The following is a 19,761-nucleotide window of genomic DNA, read 5'->3' on the forward strand; positions in this document are numbered from 1 at the left end:
AAATAAACAAAAAAAACAATGTACACAGTCCTTTCCATAAACATATTCAATATATCACTGCAGAAACTATGATCATCAATTCAGTATCTATGAAAATGAAGGTTAGAAGCCAGCCTGAGAAGAAAAGTCTGTAACACTCCTATCTCCAATTAGTCAACAAAAGGCCGAAGTGGAGGTGTGACTCAAATAGTAGACCAACTGAACAAAATACACCAAGCCAGAGAGGTAGGCCCAGAGCACAAGCTCCAGGGGGGAAGGTAGTTGGAGGGGGCAAGGCTAAGACTAACTGTTAACTATCTTTCCTATACGTCTAATCTCTTCAAGCATTTGGCTTCCTCTGAAACCCATTACAGCATTTGTCCTGAGTTTGAGTGGATGAAAAAGAAAATAACTCTGCCTGCTTCTTTGTTAAAAACAAAACAGCAGCTCAATTTCCTTCTTCTTACTCAACTGATGTTACAGAAAGTTGAACATAATACTTAGAGAAAAGTTTCAGACCTTTAGACCTTCAGGGATAGTTTTGCTAAAAAAGAAAAAGGCAATGACATCAACCCAGGCAAATCTGAACCTACTACAGACCATACTGCTCTATTGCCCCTCTAACTTCTGTGGTAATAGGTTCCTTTGCTGTTTCCGAGAGTTAAGCAATTAAGAATACCTTTAAAAAAAAAAAAAAAAAAGAATACCTTTTTTTCTGGGCACTGATGGCTCATGCATGTAATCCTAATCCTAACTACTCAGAAGGCAGAGATCTGAGGATCGCAGCTAAGAGCCAGCCCAGGCAGGAAAGTCTGAGACTCTTACCTCCAATTACCACTTAAAAGCCAGAAGCAGACCTGTGATTCAAGTGGTAGAACACTATCGGGCAAAAAAGCTCAGGAACAGCAGCACCCAGACTCTGAAATCAAACACCAAGACTAGTACATAAACACACAAAAAGAATGCCCTTTCTCTCTTTTCACAACTCCCATCTAATAGATGTAGTGGAAAATGTGCCCCCCTCCCAACAAGCAGACTAGTAATGGCTAAGTGTATCTATATGTTTGGGTGAGAAAAAGGGAGAGGTGGACCCATGAGAAACCAGACTAGGAGGTAGAGATGTTTTTTCTCAAGAATTTACACTAATTTTGAATACAAACAAATATTTGGAAAACCCTTTTAGTTCAAAAGTGTCAGATGAGAAAGGTTTAGGGATCTTTTGGGGAAAGCTCCAGTATAAAGAAATGACAACAAAACCACCCAGTATAACTTACACTAATGAACAAAGAAAGCTGGGCACAGGGGCTCATGCCTGTAATCCTACTCAGGAGACTGAGATCTGAAGACTGCCGTTCAAAGCCAGCCCAGGCATTAAGAGACTCTTATGTCCAATTAACCTCTAGAAAACTGGAAGTGGTGATGTGGCTCCAGGGGTAGGGTTGTAGCCTTGAGCTGAAGAGCTCAGGGACAGTGCCCAGGCCCAGAGTTCAAGTCCCATGACCAATAATAACAATAACTACTCCCCACACAACAGCTATCTGTAGAAAAAGTGGAGGTATGTCTTCAAATAATATAGGAAATGATGACTCTCACAGATTTTTAAAAATATACATTTGTTTTGTTTCTGACAAAGTCTTACTATGTAGCCCATGCTAGTAAGAAGTCAGTGATCCTCCTACCTTTGCCAACTGCTTGGATGATAAGCATAGAGTGAACATTACTTAGTCTTTTTTGACAGTGACTACTCAAGTCTTTTTTTCCACATCCCTCTTGATTTTCCAAATAAAACATGACATATGAGACATTCTCAAGTATTTTCCTTTCAACTTCAACTTCAGTAGCTGTTTCTCTCTCTCCCTTCCTATTTCACTCTCTCTCTCCCTCTCTTTTTTCTTTGTGGTATTAGGGTTTGAACTTAAGGGCCTCCTGCTTGCTCCGGTGCTCTACAACTGAACAGTATCTCCAATCCTCTTTTTTTAAGCACGCATTAGTTGTACTAAGGGTGTTTCAATGTTCCTGATCATTTTTATCTCCTCTATCACTCTCTTATGCTCTGGTTGTTATTGAGATAGAACCTAATTTCCTGCCTAGGTGTGTGCGTACACACACGTGGACTGTGTCTATTTTAGGGCTTCTCATCATTGCTGGGATGACAGGCGGTGCCATGATGCCCAGCTTCTTTACACTAAGATGGGAATCTGGCAAATTTTTCTGCCCAAGCTAGACTGGAATGCAATCTTCCCAATCTCAGCCTCCAATGCAGCTGCAACAACAGGTGCAGAAACCATGCCCAGTTATTAACTGAGCAGAGGTTTTGCTTGTATTCCTGGGCTCAACTTGCTTGCATTCCAAGTCTCAACTTCACAAGTACTAGGATTTCAGGTGTGAGCCACCACACCTGGCTCCCAGGCTAATTCTAAGAGGCCTAGTCCAGACAAGTCATAGTTCTGCCCAAGTTGGCTTGAACTCTGTTTAAAGATTCTCTACAAACCTCTGTAGGTCAGATATACCCAAACCTTCTAGCTTAGATTCAGAATTCATAAAACTTGAAACAAATTGTATCTTACAGGTATGTCCAAGATAAATGATATTTAAATGAACTTCTAACACATTTACTTCCTCCTGGCACCTATTCCTCCCTCTTATGCTGGAACATGTCATTTCTTATTATTCCAATGAATTCAGTAAAAAAAAAAAAAAAATCCAATCCCGTAGAATTGTTTTATGCAATCCATTGATATCTCCGGAAATAATTAAATTCCTATGGGAAAACCAAAGAATATATATAACTAAGTGTCTATATATATATGTATGTACATATATGCATATATGTAACTGGTGGCTTACACCTCTAAGCCTAAATTTTTAGGAGACTGAGAGGTGAGGATCACAGTTCAAATACAGCTGGGGCAGGAAAGTCCTTGAGATTGTTGATTCCAATCAACTACCAAAAAGCTAAAAGTAAAGTAGTGGCTAAAGTGCTCAAGTAATAGCCTTGAGGAAAAAAAAAAAAGAAAAGAAACCTCAGGGACAGTATCAGGGCTCTGAGTCCAAGCCCCAGGACCATTAAAAGAGAGAGAGAGGGAAAGAAGAGAAAAAATAAGGAAGGAAGGAAAGAAGGAAGGAAGGTAACCTAATGATACAAATAAAGTTGGAAAGGATAAGGGAGAACAGAGGAAGGAGTGACATTAATCAAGATGCATTGTATTTTAAAAATGATTAGTTGAATTGAAATACTATTGTATAACCACTGAAAGATACATTTTTTATTTTTATTTATTTGTTTATTTATTTTGGCCAGCCCTGGATCTTGAACTCAGGACCTGAGCACTGTTCTTGGGCTTTCCTCAAGGCTAGTGCTCTACCATTTGAGCCACAGTACCACTTCAGGCTTTTCCTGTATATGTGGTACCAAGGAATTGAACCCAGGGCTTCATGCATCCTAGGTGAACATTCTAACTTTAGGCCACACTCCCAAACCAAAGATAATTTTTTTTTTGTCAGTTGTGGGACTTTAACTCTGGGCCTGGGTGCTGTCTCTGAGCTCTCCAGCTCAAGGCTACTGCCCCTTTAGCCACAGTGCCACTTCTGGTCTTCTGGTGATTAATTGCAGATAAGGGTCTCACGTACTTTTCAGTGCCCAGGCTGGCTTTGAGCTGAGATCCTGAGATCTCAGCCTCTTGAGTACCTAGGATTACAAACATGAACCACTGTGCCCAGCCCAAAGATAATTCTTAAAATTAAAAATAAAAACTTAGGCCGGGAGTTTGGCCTAGTGGTTAAAGTGCTTGCCTAGCATGCATGAAGACCCAGGTTCGATTCCTCGGTACCACATACATAGAAAAAAGCCAGAAGTGGTGCTGAGGCTCAAGTGGTAGAGCTCTAGCCTTGAGAAAGTCCAAGGACAGTGCTCAGGCCCTCAGCTCAAGCCCAGGACTGGCAAAAAAAATAAATAAATAAAAATAAAAAATAAAAACTTATGGCATCATATTGCCTTCACTCACTGTCATTATTTCATATCTGATAGATAATATACGATAGAATAGAGGCCACAAATATTAGCTTTGGAATGTTCAGATACCGCTACCAATCTTGTAAGTCCAGTGGATACCAATCTTGTAAGTCCAGTGGATAAAATACTATGAATTTCACTTAAAAAAAAAAAAAGAAAGAAAGAAAAGTATAGCTGGGCGTGGTGGCTCACACCTATAAATTCTAGCTACTCAGGAAGCTAAGATCTAAGGATCGAGGTTCAAAGCCAGCCCAGACACCAAGGTCCGTGCATCTCTAATTAACTGGAAGTACAGCTGTGGCTCAAGTGGGAGGGCAGTAGCCTTGAGCTAAAGAGCTCAGGGACAGTGCCCAGGCCCGAAGTTCAAATCCTATGACCCCCCCCCAAAAAAAAATGTATAGCCAGATGCCAGTGTTTCATGCCCGTAATCTCAACAAGAACTTGAGAACTGAGGATCATGGCTAAAAGTAAACCTGGGCAGGAAAATCCTTATTAGACACTTATCTCCATTAACCACCAGAAAAATAGGAAATAGTGCTGTGTGGGTCAAAATCCCAGCTAAGAACCCAGGACCATGAGTTCAATTCTCCAACAAACAGTAACAGGAGAGTAAGAAAGAAAGACAGAGAGAGGAGCTGGGAGTTTGGCCTAGTGGTAGAGTGCTTGCCTAGCATGCATGAAGACCCGGGTTCGATTCCTCCGTACCACATACATAGAAAAAAGCCAGAAGTGGTGCTGAGGCTCAAGTGGTAGAGCTCTAGCCTTGAGAAAGTCCAAAGACAGGGCTCAGGCCCTGAGCTCAAGCCCAGGACTGGCAAAAAAAAAAAAAAAAAAAAAAAAAGAGAGAAAGAGAAAATCCCATAAGTGAAGACTAGGGCTATTAAAATGTTCTTCTCTTTGGGCTGTGAACCAAAAATGTTCTAGAAGGAAAAAAAAAATCTCTTCATAAAAATCTAGACTTTAAGATCACAGGGCAGGGGAAAAAAACAAACACTCAAATATCAAAAATCACAATTGGCCAAAACTCATTCCATAAAGCTGCAGCAGATGAAGGTATTAAGATTTGCAAGGAATTATCTCACCTAGGAACTAAATGACCAAGGACCATAGATCATGTCAGTAAGAATCATTCTTCTCAACCATCTGCTCTATTCAGACCTAAAATCAAAACTTGGATCAAAGCTGGGGATACCAGCAGCTCATGCTTGTAATCCTAGCTACTCAGGAGGCTGAGATTTGAGGATGACAGTTTGAAGCCAGTCTAGGCAAGGAAGTCCATGAGACTCTTAGTGTCAATAAACTACCAAAAAGCTGGAAGCAGAGATGCCAATTCAAGCGGTAGAGTGCGCTAGCCTTGAGCATAAAGAAGCTCAAGGGCAGCACTCACGCTCTGAATTCAAGCCCCAGGGTATGCCACCAACAAAACAAAACAAAAATTTAGATGGAGATTCTGCTTTCCTTTCCATGCCTCTATTCCATGTACACCTATCACAGTCTCTATCTACGAAACTGACCGTAACAGTCCAATATGCAAGAGCCCCACAGAATGAAAGAAAAGGTACCCTCATAATCTAAACCCACGGTAGAGCCTGGGCAGTATATGGGAGAGGCAATGACCCTTTTACCCCCAAACCCAGGATACCCCAGCCCTGCAGGCAACACAGAGTTAACTACCCACCAGTTCTGAGAAGCACAAAGGTACATCACTGCAACATGCCTAACATTTACATTGCCTCTCTCTGCTCATTAAACAGGTTTTGGTTAAATAATGAACAAACTGTATTACAGACTCCGATGAGAATTCCAAAATTATAAATCAACTGGGAAAGCCCAAAGGGGCAGACAGACAGGGAGGGGGGAGAAGGATAATATTGACTAATATAAAGGGCGCAGCTTGACAGTGGATATTCCTGCCACACCTGATCAAACACACTCCGTAGGGGGAGGGGAAAGAGAGCAAGAAAGGGAAGATGGGACAAGACAGCCTGAAATTTGCATCCGGAAAAGATTAAAACGGATTCTTTGGGGATAGAGAAAATACATAATATATATTACTATAAATGCAAAACTGTACTAAAAGCTAACTCAAATGTCAAAGATTACAGCTTGAATAAATTTAAATATAAAAGCCATGTGCTTCTCTGAGTTAATGAGAGAGACATAAAAGGACAAACTGGGCCAGGAGGCCGAACTGAGCCTTACGCTGCCTTTGCTGGGCAATGGGTCCAAAGCAGCAACTACACTCAAGGCTTTGTCCAGAGCTCTGAGCCTACACATACTTTTTCAAAATTTTCAACTATGACCAGGCCAACCTAGCTTGTACAGTCAGGTCTAAGTCAGCCTGGGTTACATAGCGAAACCCTGTCTCAAAATAACAACAAAAAATTTGAACTATAAAGCTAAGTGCACTGCCACAGGCCTAGGATCCTATCTACTCAAGATACTAAAACAGGAGGATCACGAGCTCAGAAATTTGAGACCAGCCTAGGCAACACTGTAAGACACTCTTCACATATCATAGAATTGCCCTTGTAAAGTGCACAATTCAATAGTTTTCTTGCAGAGTTGTATAATCATCACTACTCTCTAATTCTAGAACATTCTGCCACCCTCAAAAGAAACCGTGGGGGCTGGGAGTTTGGCCTAGTGGTAGAGTGCTTGCCTAGCATGCACAAAGACCCGGGTTCAATTCCTTGGTACCATATACATAGAAAAAGCTGGAAGTGGTGCTGTGGCTCAAGTGGCAGAGTGCTAGCCTTGAGAAAAGCCCAAGGACAGTGCTCATACCCTGAGTTCAAGCCCCACGACTAAAAAAAAAGAGAGAGAGAGAGAAAGAGAAAGAGAAAAGAGAAACCCTGTACTACTTTTTGGGGGAGGGTCACTCATAGGGCTTCTAGTTTTCTAGTGGTTAAGTGGAGATAAGCATCTTAGGGACAAGCCAGGCGCTGGTGGCTCATACCTGGAATCCTAGCTACTCATGGAGCTGAGATCTAAGGATGATAGTTTGAAGCCAGACAACTCAGCAAAGTTCATGAGACTCATCGCCAATAAATCACAGAAAAAGCAGAAAGTATTACAGTTGCTCAAATGGTAGAGTACTAGCCTTGAGCAAAAAGAAGTCCGGGGGGTGGGAGTTTGGACTAGAAGACCGGGGTTCGATTTCTTGGTACCACATACATAGAAAAAAGCCGGAAATGGTGCTGAGGCTCAAGTGGTAGAGCTCTAGTCTTGAGAAAGTCCAAGGAAAGTGCTCAGGCCCTGAGCTTAAGCCCAGGACTGGCAAAAAAAAAAAAAAAAAAAAAAAAAAAAAAGCCCAGGGACAGCCACCCAGCACAGAGTTCAAGCCCCACGACTGGCAGAAAAAAAAAAAAGTTTTACAACTTTCCTCCCTGGGCTTTGAACCGTGATCCTTAGGTCTCAGCCTCCTGAGTAGCTAAGATTACAATGCCTGGGAACATTATGCTACCGCTTACAGCCCTAACAAGCACACATTTTTGGAATTACCTCCTAAAAGGATTCTAAGAGGACCTGAAGATCAAATGAAGGGAAGCAACCAAGTCTCTCTTACTAATGGTATATTTTATCCAAAATAACAATAGGCAATACTAGGTATTGAATCCAAAAACTCCCACTTGTTAGTTGAGTGCTCTGTCACTTAACACACATACATACACACAGCCTTTTCAGGCTGTTTGTTTGAAATAGAGTTTTACTAATTTTTGTCCAGGTTGGCCTTAAACTCACAATCCTACTGCCTCTGCCACGGAGCTAGGATTAAAGACATGCACTACCACACAGCATAAACTTTGTTTTACCCTTTTTCTTCCCAAGTATACATAACCTTCTTTTCAGATTGGTATTCAATTATTCTACTACTCTACTCAGTGGCAAAGCACTTGCCTAGTAAGTGCAACATCCTGGGTCCAATCCCCAGTACCAAAAAAAAAAAAAAAGAGTCAAATATTCTACTACTCTAAATGCTATAAAACATGAAGTCAGCATACAGATATTCCAAAGACACATAACCGGTATGGGGCTGGGAGTTTGGCCTATTGACAGAGTGCTTGCATAGTATGCATGAAGACCCAGGTTCGATTCCTTGGTACCACATACATAGAAAAAAGCCAGGAATGATGCTGTGGCTCAAGCGGTAGAGCTTTATCCTTGAGAAAATCCAGGGACAGTGCTTAGGCTCTGAACCCAAGCCCAGGACTGGCAAAAAAAAAAAAAAAAACAAAACTGGGGGCTGGGAGTTCGGCCTAGTGGTAGAGTGCTTGCCTAGCATGCATGAAGACCCGGGTTTGATTCCTCGGTACCACATACGTAGCAGAAAGCCAGAAGTGGTGCTGTGGCTCAAGTGGTAGAGCTCTAGCCTTGAGAAAATCCAGGGACAGTGCTCAGGCCCTGAGCCCAAACCCAGGACTGGCAAAAAAAAAAAAAAAAAGAATCTCAACCTTACTAGAATCTCAAGCCAACCTTACTGGAGATAACAACTTCCTTCCTTGATAATTATCAGATAGTACCATGTCAGAGTAGTAGTGCTTATACATGTAAAAGATCTTCTATTTACAAGAAAAGGAAACTAAGTCCTTTGAGCTTACTGACAAATGTCCAATGAACTACTATTTCCAAACATCATACTCTAGGTGAACAGCATAGAAAAGTATGGACAATTTTTGCAAAAATGGGCTCAAGCTCAAGTGAGTTTCATGAGTTACATCTCAGTAGAAGTGCTAGAGTTGTTGCCAGCCCTACTCCAGTTTAAGTGGACTAACATAGCTAGTCACATAATACAGACACAATCGCTTCCTTTTCTCTCTCAAAGTTCAAAATGCTTTCCCAGCCTCCTACCATTAAAAGGCTTCCAACAGTCCTCCTGACACTGCCAATCAGAACACTGCCAATCAGAAAAATCTGTTGGTTTCCATAGAAGAAACAAGAAATTGGTCATGGACTGTAGTGTCCAGGACCACAGGGGCAGCTGACCCTAAAACCTGCTCCCAGAAGCTAGTACTGTCAGAACCAATCTGAAACTCGTAAAATGTTACATAGTGGGCAAATAAATGTCATTTTCTTAAGCATGTAATATGCTAAAACTCAAAGAAATTGATAACCTTGAAAAGCACCATTTCAACATCTGTCATAGCTACTGACATTAGAAAACAACAATTCCTCAGTTCTTAGGAAAGCTTAGCAACACCCAGCTATACTTTTTTTTTTGGGGGGGGGGGGGAGGGTTGTGGGCCTGGGCACTGTCTCTGAGCTCTTCAGCTCCAGGCTAGCACTCTACCACTTGAGCCACAGCACCACTTCTGGTTTTCTGGTGGTTAATTGAAGATAAAAGAGTCTCACAGACTTTTGTGCCCAGCCTGGCTTTGAATCATGATACTTAAATCTCAGCCTCCTGAGTAATTAGGATTACAAAGCATGAGCCACCAGCGCCCAGCTCCAACTACATTCATATACCACTGACAAACTGGCCACTTAACACATCCTGGTTTATTTCAAGCATCAGATATTCTGGCTGGATTCCTAACCCAAGAACATAAGAAAAATAGGCATCAGACTCAACTATGATAGCTCTTAAGGCATCACACAGTTTGGACAGATACTCATTACAAGGGTATACCAAAGAGACCTCAACTCTTAGACTAGGACTCCATCACTTATAACTGATAAAATCAAGGTAAAATTAAGCTGAAATCTAACCAACCAAGGGGGAAAAATAGACTTACCTGGATGACAGGCAAGAAATGTGGCTCTGTTTGGGACAGTAGCAACTCAGCTCCTTAAGGTCTGAAGAGTGCTCAAAGGCCCAACAGGGTTCTCCAGAGTGACCTCAATCATTTTAGGATGTTACCAATCCCTTATAATAGCAATTCTTTACTATGTATGAAACATTACCAAGTGTTTCCAATTATAAACTTACTTAATCCTCTTAATGTCTCATATAAAGATAATAGAATTCTAGCCCACCAAAAAGAATTATACATTTCCACTCATTATATTTTCTAATTGGGACATATGAGCTTTATCTGTTAAAAATAAACTTTAAGTGGGCTGGGAGTTTGGCCTGGTGGTAGAGTGCTTGCCTAGACCTAGGTTCAATTCCTTGGTACCACACATATAGAAAAAAGCCAGAAGTGGTGCTGTGGCTCAAGTAGTAGAGCTCTAGCCTTGAGAAAATCCAAGGCAGTGCTCAGGCCCTGAGCTCAAGCCCAGGACTGGCAAAAAAAAAAAAAAAAAAAAAAAAAGAATAAATAAAATTAACATTAAGCTGAATACCGTGACTCATGCCTACAATCCTAGCTACTGAGATCTGAGGATGGCATTTCAAAGCCAGCCCAGGCAATAAAGTCCATGAGGTTCTTTTTTTTTTTTTTTCCCCCAGTCCTGGGCTTGGGCTCAGGGCCTGAGCACTGTCCCTGGATTTTCTCAAGGCTAGGGCTCTACCACTTGAGCCACAGCACCACTTCTGGCTTTTTGCTACATATGTGGTACCGAGGAATCGAACCCGGGTCTTCGTGCATGCTAGGCAAGCACTTTAACCACGAGGCCAAACTCCTGGCCCCTCCATGAGATTCTTTTTTTTTTTTTTTTTTTTTTTTTTTTTGCCAGTCCTGGGCTTGAGCTCAGGGCCTGAGCACTGTCCTTGGACTTTCTCAAGGCTAGAGCTCTACCACTTGAGCCTCAGCACCACTTCCGGCTTTTTTGTGTGTATGTGGTACCAAGGAATCGAACCCAGGTCTTTGTGCATACTAGACAAGCACTTTAACCACTAGGCCAAACTCCCAGACCTCCATGAGATTCTTATCTCCAATTATCCATCAGAAAACCAGAGTGGCTTTGTGGCTCAAGGGGTAGGACAGTAGCCTTGGGCTGAGAGCTCAGGGACAGTGACCAGGCCCAGAGTACATGCCTCATGATCAAAAAAATCTGCTGGGAACCATGAATTCGCACCTGTAATTCTAGCCACTCAGGAGACTGAGATCCAGAGAACTTCAGTTTGAGGACAGATAGTGCAGAAAAGTACATGAGACTATCCCCAAAATAACCAGTGAAAAAGTTGATCTAAAGATATGGCTCAAGTGATGGAGCACCAGCTGAGCACACCAAGTAAGCAAGTAAACAAGCTGAGCAAGCACAAGTTCCAGCCTCCTGAGTTCAAACCAAGTATGACAAAAAAAAAAAGAAGAAAGAAAGAAAGAGAAAAAGAAAAGAAATAAAATCTGTGCAAGTAGCCAAGTAATTTACAGTAACAGGGCATAAGCATCAACGCTGGTAACTAGTTATCATCTCTACTTGATGCTCCAGGTGAACAATTCCAAAGCTGTATGACTGAAATGTTTTCCTCTACAGAAAACAACTTCACACTATGTTTAGGAAAATAAAGAAAATTTTCTACGGATATTTTCACACATTTCTAACAAAAGGAGGAAATTTTTAATTGTTCATCTAATTTGCAAAAGGCTAAACAATATACAATTATTGTCTGAAATATGTCACTAGCTAGCAGCATTCCTGGGCTCTGCAGCTTTCCCTTTCATTCTACCTCCTTGAAAACTGAATAGGTATTGAGACTTTCCTCTTTCCCCTCATTTTTCCACACACAATGTAAGGTAGTTTGTGTATTCATTTTCCCTTCTAACTGTGCAGAAGCAATGAAGAACAGGGAAAAGGCTTTAAAGGTCTAAATTCTAGTTTTGACTCCACCCACAAGGATCAACATGACCTCAGCTAAAACACTTTCTGTCCTTAAAACTCAGAAGGCTGAGATCTGAGGACCACAGTTTAAAGCCAACTCAGGCACAGAAGTCCATGAGACTCTTATTTCCAAATAACCACCAGAAAACAGGAAATGGCACTGTGGCTCAAGAGGTAGAGTGCTAGCCTTGAGTTGAAGAGCTAAGGGACAACTCGTAGGCCCAGAGTTCAGGCCCCCTGACCGACAAAAAAAAAGGAGGGGGAGGGGACAATACTGAAGGCAATGGTGGCTTATACCTGTCATCCTAGCTAAGCAGGAGGTTGAGATCTGAGGATCACAATTCAAAGCTAGCATGGGCAGGAAAGTCCCCATGATACACTTATCTCCAATTAACCACGAGAACATCAGAAGTGTTGCTGTGGTTCAAAGTGGTAGAGAGCTAGCCTTGAGTAAAAGAAGTACAGCCCCCAGGACTAGCAACAACAACAACAACAACAACAAAAAAGGAAACGGGGGAAAGGGGTGGTGGGAAGTTCAATACCTGCATTATTTCTCTTTACACACACAAGACTGTCCAAAAGTTCAAGGGATTATTGATGAATATAAAAAAGGTACTAAAAACATACTAAACATACTATATGCGGTTATTATGACTAGAAAAACTAAAGAATGAAAGATTCTAGGAACACAAGAAGACTAAAAGATCATTAAGAATGAAAGTAGGGCTGAGAGTGTAGCCTACCAGTAGGGTGCTTGCCTAGCATACACAAAGTCCCAGGTTCAATTCCTCAGTACCCCATATACAAAAAAAGCTGGAAGTGGTTGCTGAGGCTCAAGTGGTAGAGCACCAGCCTTGAGAAAGCTCAAGGAAAATGCCCAGACCCTGAGTTAAAGCCCCAGGACTGGGAAAAAAAATGAAAGTAATATTTATAATAAACTAGATGCTATAAAATTTATACCTATGGGTACCTATGGATAAAATGTAGCTTACAAATCTATTTTTCTTTCTATTTTCTGTTTTTTGTTTGTTTGTTTTTGCCAGTCATGGGGCTTGAACTCAGGGCCTGAGCACTGTCCTTGGACTTTTTCTCAAGGCTAGAGCTCTGCCACATGAGCCACAACACCACTTCCAGCTTTTTGCTATGTTGTGGTACCAAGGAGTAGAACCCAGGTCTTAGTGCATGCCAGGCAAGCACTCTACCACTAGGCCAAACTCTGGGCCCGTGTTTTTTGGGGATTTTTTTGGTGGGTCATGGGGCTTGAACTCTGAGCCTGGGCGCTGTCCCTGAGCTCTTCAGCTCAAGGCTACCGCCCTATCCCTTGAGCCTCAGCCCCACTTCCAATTTTTTTCTAAAGGTTAAATGGAGATAGTCTCTCTCTTCTTTAGTGCCCAGGCTGGCTTTGAAACTCCAATCTCCTGAGTAGCTAGGATTACAGGCATGAGCCATTGTGCCTGGCAAATTAGGCAGTATATTTTGTTTGGTTTTGTTTTTGCCAGTCCTGGGGCTTGAACTCAGGGCCTGGGCACTGTCCTTGGATACTTTTTGTTCAAGGCTAGTGCTCTGCCACTTGAGCGACAGCACCATTTCTGGCTTTTTCTGTGTATGTGGTACCAAGGAATCGAACCCGGGGCTTTATGCATGCTAGGCAAGCACTCTACCATTAGGCCATATTCCCAGCCCCTACAAACTTTTCTGTAAAGAAAACATATTACTCATTCATATATGTGCTACTTGTGACTAGTTCTGAGCAACAAATATAGAGCTGAATAACTAATATAGATATGATCTGAAAACCCTAATATATTTACTATATATGGTCCTTTACAAAAGTTGTCTACTGCTATAATATATCAATTCAATTACTTTTTTTTTTCTTTTTTCTTTTTTTTTTCCTTTTTTTTGCCAGTACTAGGCATGAACTCAGGGCCTGAGCACTATCCCTGGATTTTCTCAAGGCTAGGGCTCTACCACTTGAGCCACAGCACCACTTCTGGCTTTTTTCCACATATATGGTACTGAGGAATTGAACCCGGGTCTTCATGTATGCTAGACGAGCACTCTACCACGTGGCCAAACTCCTGACCCTCAATTACTTTTTTTTTTTTTTTTGGTCATGGGGCTTGAACTCTGGGCCTGGGCACTATGGCTGAGCTTCTTTTGCTGTATTCTAACACTCTATGCCTTGAGCCACAGTACCATATCCAGCTTTTTCTGGTTATATGATATTGAGGAATCAAATCCAGGGCTTCATGCATGCCTGACAAGCACTCTTAACACTAAGCAGCATTTCCAACCCCGACTGTATATTATTATGAAGAATAGTAACTTTACCTACATGTGAAGACTTACCTGTTATACTGTTTAAAACTTCCTTTAGATGACTGAAACTATGCAGCAGAGGATCTCGCTCTTCATCCTATGGAATACACATGTTAAAAATAAAAAGAGTTACTGAGCCAAAAAACACAAGAGAAAATATAACTCAAGGGTTCTAAAGGAATTTTTTCCCCCTCTGAATCAATCCAGAAAATCTGGTAAGTTTTCTTTTCCTCCCTGCTGGCCCTGGGGCTTGATCTCTGGGCTTAGGGCACTATCTCTTGAGCTTCTGTGCTGAAGGCTAGATCTTACCACTAGAGCCACAGTTCCACATTCCACTTCTGGCTTTTTTGATAGTTTCATGGAGAGAGGAATCTTAAGACTTTCTTGCCTAGGCTGGCTTTGAACTGCAATCCTCAGATCTCAGCCTTCTGAGTAGCTACAATTATAGACAGGCATAAACCACAAAGAAACTTAGAAGCCAGTGGCACCATGAGCAAAAAAGCTCAGTAACAGAACCCAAGCCCTGAGTTCAAGCCCCACAACTAACAACAACAACAACAAAAAAAGGCCAGGGGCAGTGCTTGGCTATCATGAAGCCTTGGGTTCAATTGGAACCACATACATAGAAAAAGCTGGAAGTGGCACTGTGGCTCAAGTAGCAGAGTACTAGCCTTAAGCAAAATGTAACCAAGACAGTGCCCAGGTACTAAGTTCAAGCCCCAGGACTGGCCAAAAAAAAAAAAAAAGCCAGGTGCAATGGCTCATGCCTGTAATCTTAGCTACTCAGGAAAGCTGAGATCTTGAGGATCACTTTCAAAGCCAGCCTGGGCACTAAAGAACCTAAATTCTTATCTCCAATTAGCCTCTGTGAAAAAAAATAGAAGTGGGGCTGAGGCTCAAGGGGTAGGGCAGTAGCCTTGAGCTGAAGAGCTCAGGGACAACACCCAGGCCCAGAGTTCAAGCCCCATGACCCCCCTCCCCCACCCCCCCACACAAAAATAGAATCATAGTTTCTAACTTTCTGTTTCTTAATCTCTTTTCTCAGATTCTTTGAAACTATTCAGGTAAGTGAATCCTTTCACACTTATCTACGTCATTACCAACCATCCATATCACCATACTCCCAGTCCTTTTATACCTATATATCATTCTATCTCCTCTCCTTCATATTCATTAAGTGATTATATTTATATTCATGTGATCACATCATATGTGATATTTACTTCAAAGGCATTCCTGATTCTATTTACTTTTAAATCAATCCATTTTTATAAGCACACAAAATTACATACACATTTACCATTATGTTTCTATATACTAAGTCAAAATGTTCTACATAATCATACCAAAAATTGTTGCCACGTACCAGCGGTTAATGCCTATAATCCTAAGTAATAAGAAAGTTGGTATCTGAGGATTACAGTTGCAAGTCAGTCTTAGCAGACAAATCCAAGAAATTCTTCTCTCCAATTAACTAGCAAAAGGCCAGAACTGGAAGCATGGCCCAAGTGGTAGAGTGACAGCCATAATAAAAATTAAAAAAAATTAAAAAAAAAAAAAAACATGAAAAGCCAGGTGCAGGAAGCTCATACCCACAATCCTAGCTATTCAAGAGACTGAGATTTGAGGATTGCAGACAGAAGCCAGCCTGGGTAGCAAAGTATGTGAGACTCTTATCTCCATTTAACCACAGAAAAGGGGAAGTGGAACTGTGGCTCAACTGGTAGAGTGCTAACCTTGAGCAAAAGAGCTCAAGGGTAGCAACCAGCCAAATGTTCAAGCCCCAGCAGCAACAACAACAACAAAAAAGCCATGAAAGCACAGGTCTTGACTTCAAACTTGGAACCTGCACACACAAAAACATCCTCATTTATACACAAGCAGCAACAACAACAACAAAAGGCAACTTTATAACAGATAAACATCTTATTTGTCTGTTTGGCTTTATATGTGGAAATTTGCTGAACATTCTATAATGAACAGCATCACAAAGGCGTATTCTGTGTGTCAATAAGTCAACTATTTAAATAAGTTTAATAGCTGATTATATAGCAAAGAACTTAGAAGATAAGAAATCTGACATTTTTCGGGCATATTAAAGGTATCCCAAATACATAAAGTTTGCCTGTTGCTTCAATAAATCAAATACAGTCTCTACTTTGTTGTTGTCAGTTGTAGAGCTTAACGCAGGGCGTGGCCACTGCCCCTAAGCTTTTTTTGTTTTGTTTTGTTTCTGCTTGTTTTTGTCCATCATGAGGCTTGAACTCAGGGCCTGGGCCCTCCCTAAGCTTTTCTGTTAACTGGCAATAAGAGTCTCACAGAGGGCCAGGAGTTTGGCCTCGTGGTAGAGTGCTTGCCAAGCATGCACAAAGACCTGGGTTCCATTCCTTGGCACCACCTAACATAGAAAAAGCCAGAGGTGGTGCTATGGCTCAACTGGTAGAACTCTAGCCTTAAGAAAGCCCAAGGACAGTGCTTAGACCCTGAGTTTAAGCCTCAGGACTGGCAAAAAAAGATAAGGAAAAAAAAAAAAGAATTTCTCAGACTTTCCTGATGGGGCTGGCTTTGAACTGCAATCCTCACATTTCAGCTTCCTGAGAATCTAGGATAACAAGCGTAGGCCACCAGATTCCAGCACCCCGAGCTTTTTTGCTCAAGGCTGGCACTTTACCACTTTGAGCCACAGCTTCACCGAAGAGTCTAATGGACTTTCCTTCCCCTGGAAGGATATTTGATCCTCAGATATCAGCCTTCTGAATAGCTAAGATTATAGGCATGAGCCATCAATGCCCAACTCAAATACCTATTCCTATGAGCTATTTTTTTTTTAATCTGGGGCTTGAACTCTGGGCCTGGACGCTGTCCCTGAGCATTTCAGCTCAAGGTTACCACCCTAACCCTTGAGCCACAGCACCACTTCCAGTTTTCTGGTGGTTAATTGGAGATAAGAGTCTCAAGACTTTAGTGCCCAGGCTGGCTTTGAACCATGATCCTCAGATCTCAGCTTCCTGAGTAGCTAGGATAATGAGCTTAGATCTTTTTATAAAATGATGGAAGATGCCAGGAAAGATGGCACATCCCTGTAATTGCCCAGCACATACCTAGAGAATTATACATGGACAAAGTTAGTAAAAGTTAGCATCTAAGCCTAGAAGGTAGGCATGACGGCTAATTCATTCTTCTAATCACAAGTATATGGGAGGCATAAGTAGGAGGATCTTGGTCCAAAATTATCTGAAAATATAAATAAATAAATAACAAAAGCAAAAAAAGACTAGAAGAGTGACTCAAGTGGTAGAATTCTTACCTACCATTCACGATGGGGCTCTGGGTTCAAACCCCAGTAAAAAATTAAAGTAAAATAATAACAAGAATGGTATCTTTCTCATGGGGGGGCGGGGGGAAAGTGTAAGTTTGATGTTAGCTGGTATAAAAGAAGTGTTCTTAATACCAACTCTGATTCCTATTACGTCATTATTGCTAAGAACTTGATTACTCTTTTAACCAAGCACAAGATTCTAAATAACAAGCTGGGTGCTGTAGCTCATGCCTGTAAGCCAAGCAACTCAGGAAGCTGAGATCAGAGGATCAAGGTTTAAAGCAAGTTGGGTAAAGTCCATAAGACTTTTGAACTTCAACTAACCCCCAAGTAGCTCAAAGTGGGAGTGTGGTTCAAGCTGTAGTCAGTCTAGGGCAAAAAGCCAAGCACAAGTATGAGGTCCTGAGCTCAAGCTCTAGTACCAGCACGCATACCCATCACACAAAATTTCTCTACAACAACTCAGTAACCAAGGTATCTGCATAGTCCCCACTTACCAGTGGTATATGAGTGCTCCATCGGGCATTTCGTTTGATAGCTCCAACCACAATGTTAATCTCCCCTTGAATGATGTAAATATTCTTATCCACCATCCTGGCAAACCTACCAAGAGAGTTAAGAGAAAAGACTGGTTAATATTTGATTATCCATAAGTCCAGAGGATACACATTTAACCTAAATAATGTCACAAACATGACAACTTTTCAGAACCCAGATTTTTCCATCTGTAATACTAAGACATATGAGTGCATTTTATGCTATGAGTCCAATTACCCAGCCTTCCTCAAAGTATCTGGAAGAGGAAAGTAGCTCAATATGCAACTTAAAAATTATCAATGTTGCACATAATCCTAGCTACTCAGGAGGCTAAGATCTGAGGATCATGGTTCAAAGCCAGGCCAGGCCCAAAAAGTCTATGAGAAGCTGGGCACAGTGGCTCATGCCTGTAATCCTAGCTACTCAAGAGACTGAGATCTGAAGATCTAGTTTCAAAGCCTGCCCTGGCACTACAAAGCCTTGAGACTCTTATCTCCAATTAATCATCTGAAAATGGGAAGTGGGGGTAGCCTTGAGCACAAGAGCTCAGGGACACCGCCCAGGCCCAGAGTTCAAGCCCTTCAAAAACCTTCAATAGCTTACGTATTTTGCCAGTCCTGGGCTTAAGCTCAGGGCCTGAGCACTGTCCTCTGATTTTTCTCAAGGCCAGAACACTACCACTTGAGCCTCAGCATCACTTCTGGCTTTTTCTATGTATGTGGTACTGAGGAACCTAACCTGGGTATTCATGCATGCCTCACATACAACTCCCAGCCCCACAACCTTCAATTTCAAAAAAAAACTTAAAAAAAAAAAAACACCTCAATTTTGGGTCGGAAGTTTGGCCTAGTGGTAGAGTACTTGCCTAGCATGCACAAAGACCTGGGTTCAATTCCTTGGTACCACATACATAAAAAAGCCGGAAGTGGTGCTGTGGCTCAAGTGGCAGATTGCTAGCTTTGAGGAAAGCCCAAGGATAGCACTCAGGCCTTGAGTTGAAGCCCCAGGACTGGCAAAAAAAAATACTCAATTTCTCTTTCAAAAAACTAGGAAAATATACCTGAGAGCAACAAAACAAGTAAAAAACAAATACAAATAAAAAGGATTAACTTTGTTTATAATCAGGAAAATTATAAAATAAGACTATGAGTTATTATTTTAGATCCCGCAAATAATACAAAAAATAATAAATCTTAGGAAAGGAAAGGAAAGTGAAAGATGAGGATAAGATTGACTGGAAAACCTGACCATATTAAGAGATGGTAAAACTGCAGACTAAGCAGCTAAAGTGTATCTAAGTTGAAACAATCAGTTTAGATAATAATTTGGCATTATCTTATAATGTTATAATACTATAATGTTAATGTTCATATCCTATTTCTTAGCAATCCTCTTCTAGAACTAGATCTCAGAAAAACAAAAATTGTAACAGTGGGAAAGGGGATTAATAGACAGTACATACATTTAATGCAGCCTTAGACTGATGATGATTTGCTTGGTTTTGTTGGTTTGTTCTATCAGTTCAGTGAACTATAAACTTCCTATCTTAGCACCTCATTTCCCAAGTACAGGGATTTACATATGTTTAATACCATAATCAGCTGAAATAAAAAAAAATTTTTGGTCCATCGTGGGGCTTGAACTCTGGGCCTGGGTGCTGTCCCTGAGCTCTTCAGCTCAAGGCTACCACCCTATCCTTGAGCCACAGCATCACTTCCCACTAGATTAATTAGAGATAAGAGTCTCATGGACTTTTAGTGCCTAGACTTGCTTTGAACCACGATCCTCAGAGCTCAGCCTCCTGAGTAGCTAGGATTACAGGCTTAAGCCACCGGCACCTGTTTATTTAAGTCATTATTTTTGCTGAATATTTACCTTGGTTCATGCT

The 19,761-nt window shown here is 41.4% G+C and overlaps 1 protein-coding gene across 5 annotated transcripts in view; it reads right to left on the bottom strand.

The window, feature by feature from the left end:
- The window catches only part of Gbf1 (golgi brefeldin A resistant guanine nucleotide exchange factor 1), a 124,139-nt gene that overhangs the window by 94,662 nt on the left and 9,716 nt on the right, over positions 1–19,761 (bottom strand). For all 5 annotated transcript variants that reach the window (XM_090346023.1, XM_090346022.1, XM_090346021.1 and 2 more), the window contains exons 2-3: positions 17,834–17,939; positions 14,048–14,114 (exon numbers count right to left, since the gene is read on the bottom strand). In XM_090346023.1, the coding sequence (XP_090202149.1) occupies positions 14,048–14,114; positions 17,834–17,929 (163 nt within the window). In that variant the 5' untranslated portion in view covers positions 17,930–17,939. The remainder of the gene's footprint in view (positions 1–14,047; positions 14,115–17,833; positions 17,940–19,761) is intronic.

Source organism: Megascapheus bottae, chromosome 15 (assembly GCF_031878675.1).
Source record: "Megascapheus bottae isolate mThoBot1 chromosome 15, mThoBot2.hap1, whole genome shotgun sequence".
In the NCBI taxonomy this organism is placed as follows: Eukaryota; Metazoa; Chordata; class Mammalia; order Rodentia; family Geomyidae; genus Megascapheus; species Megascapheus bottae.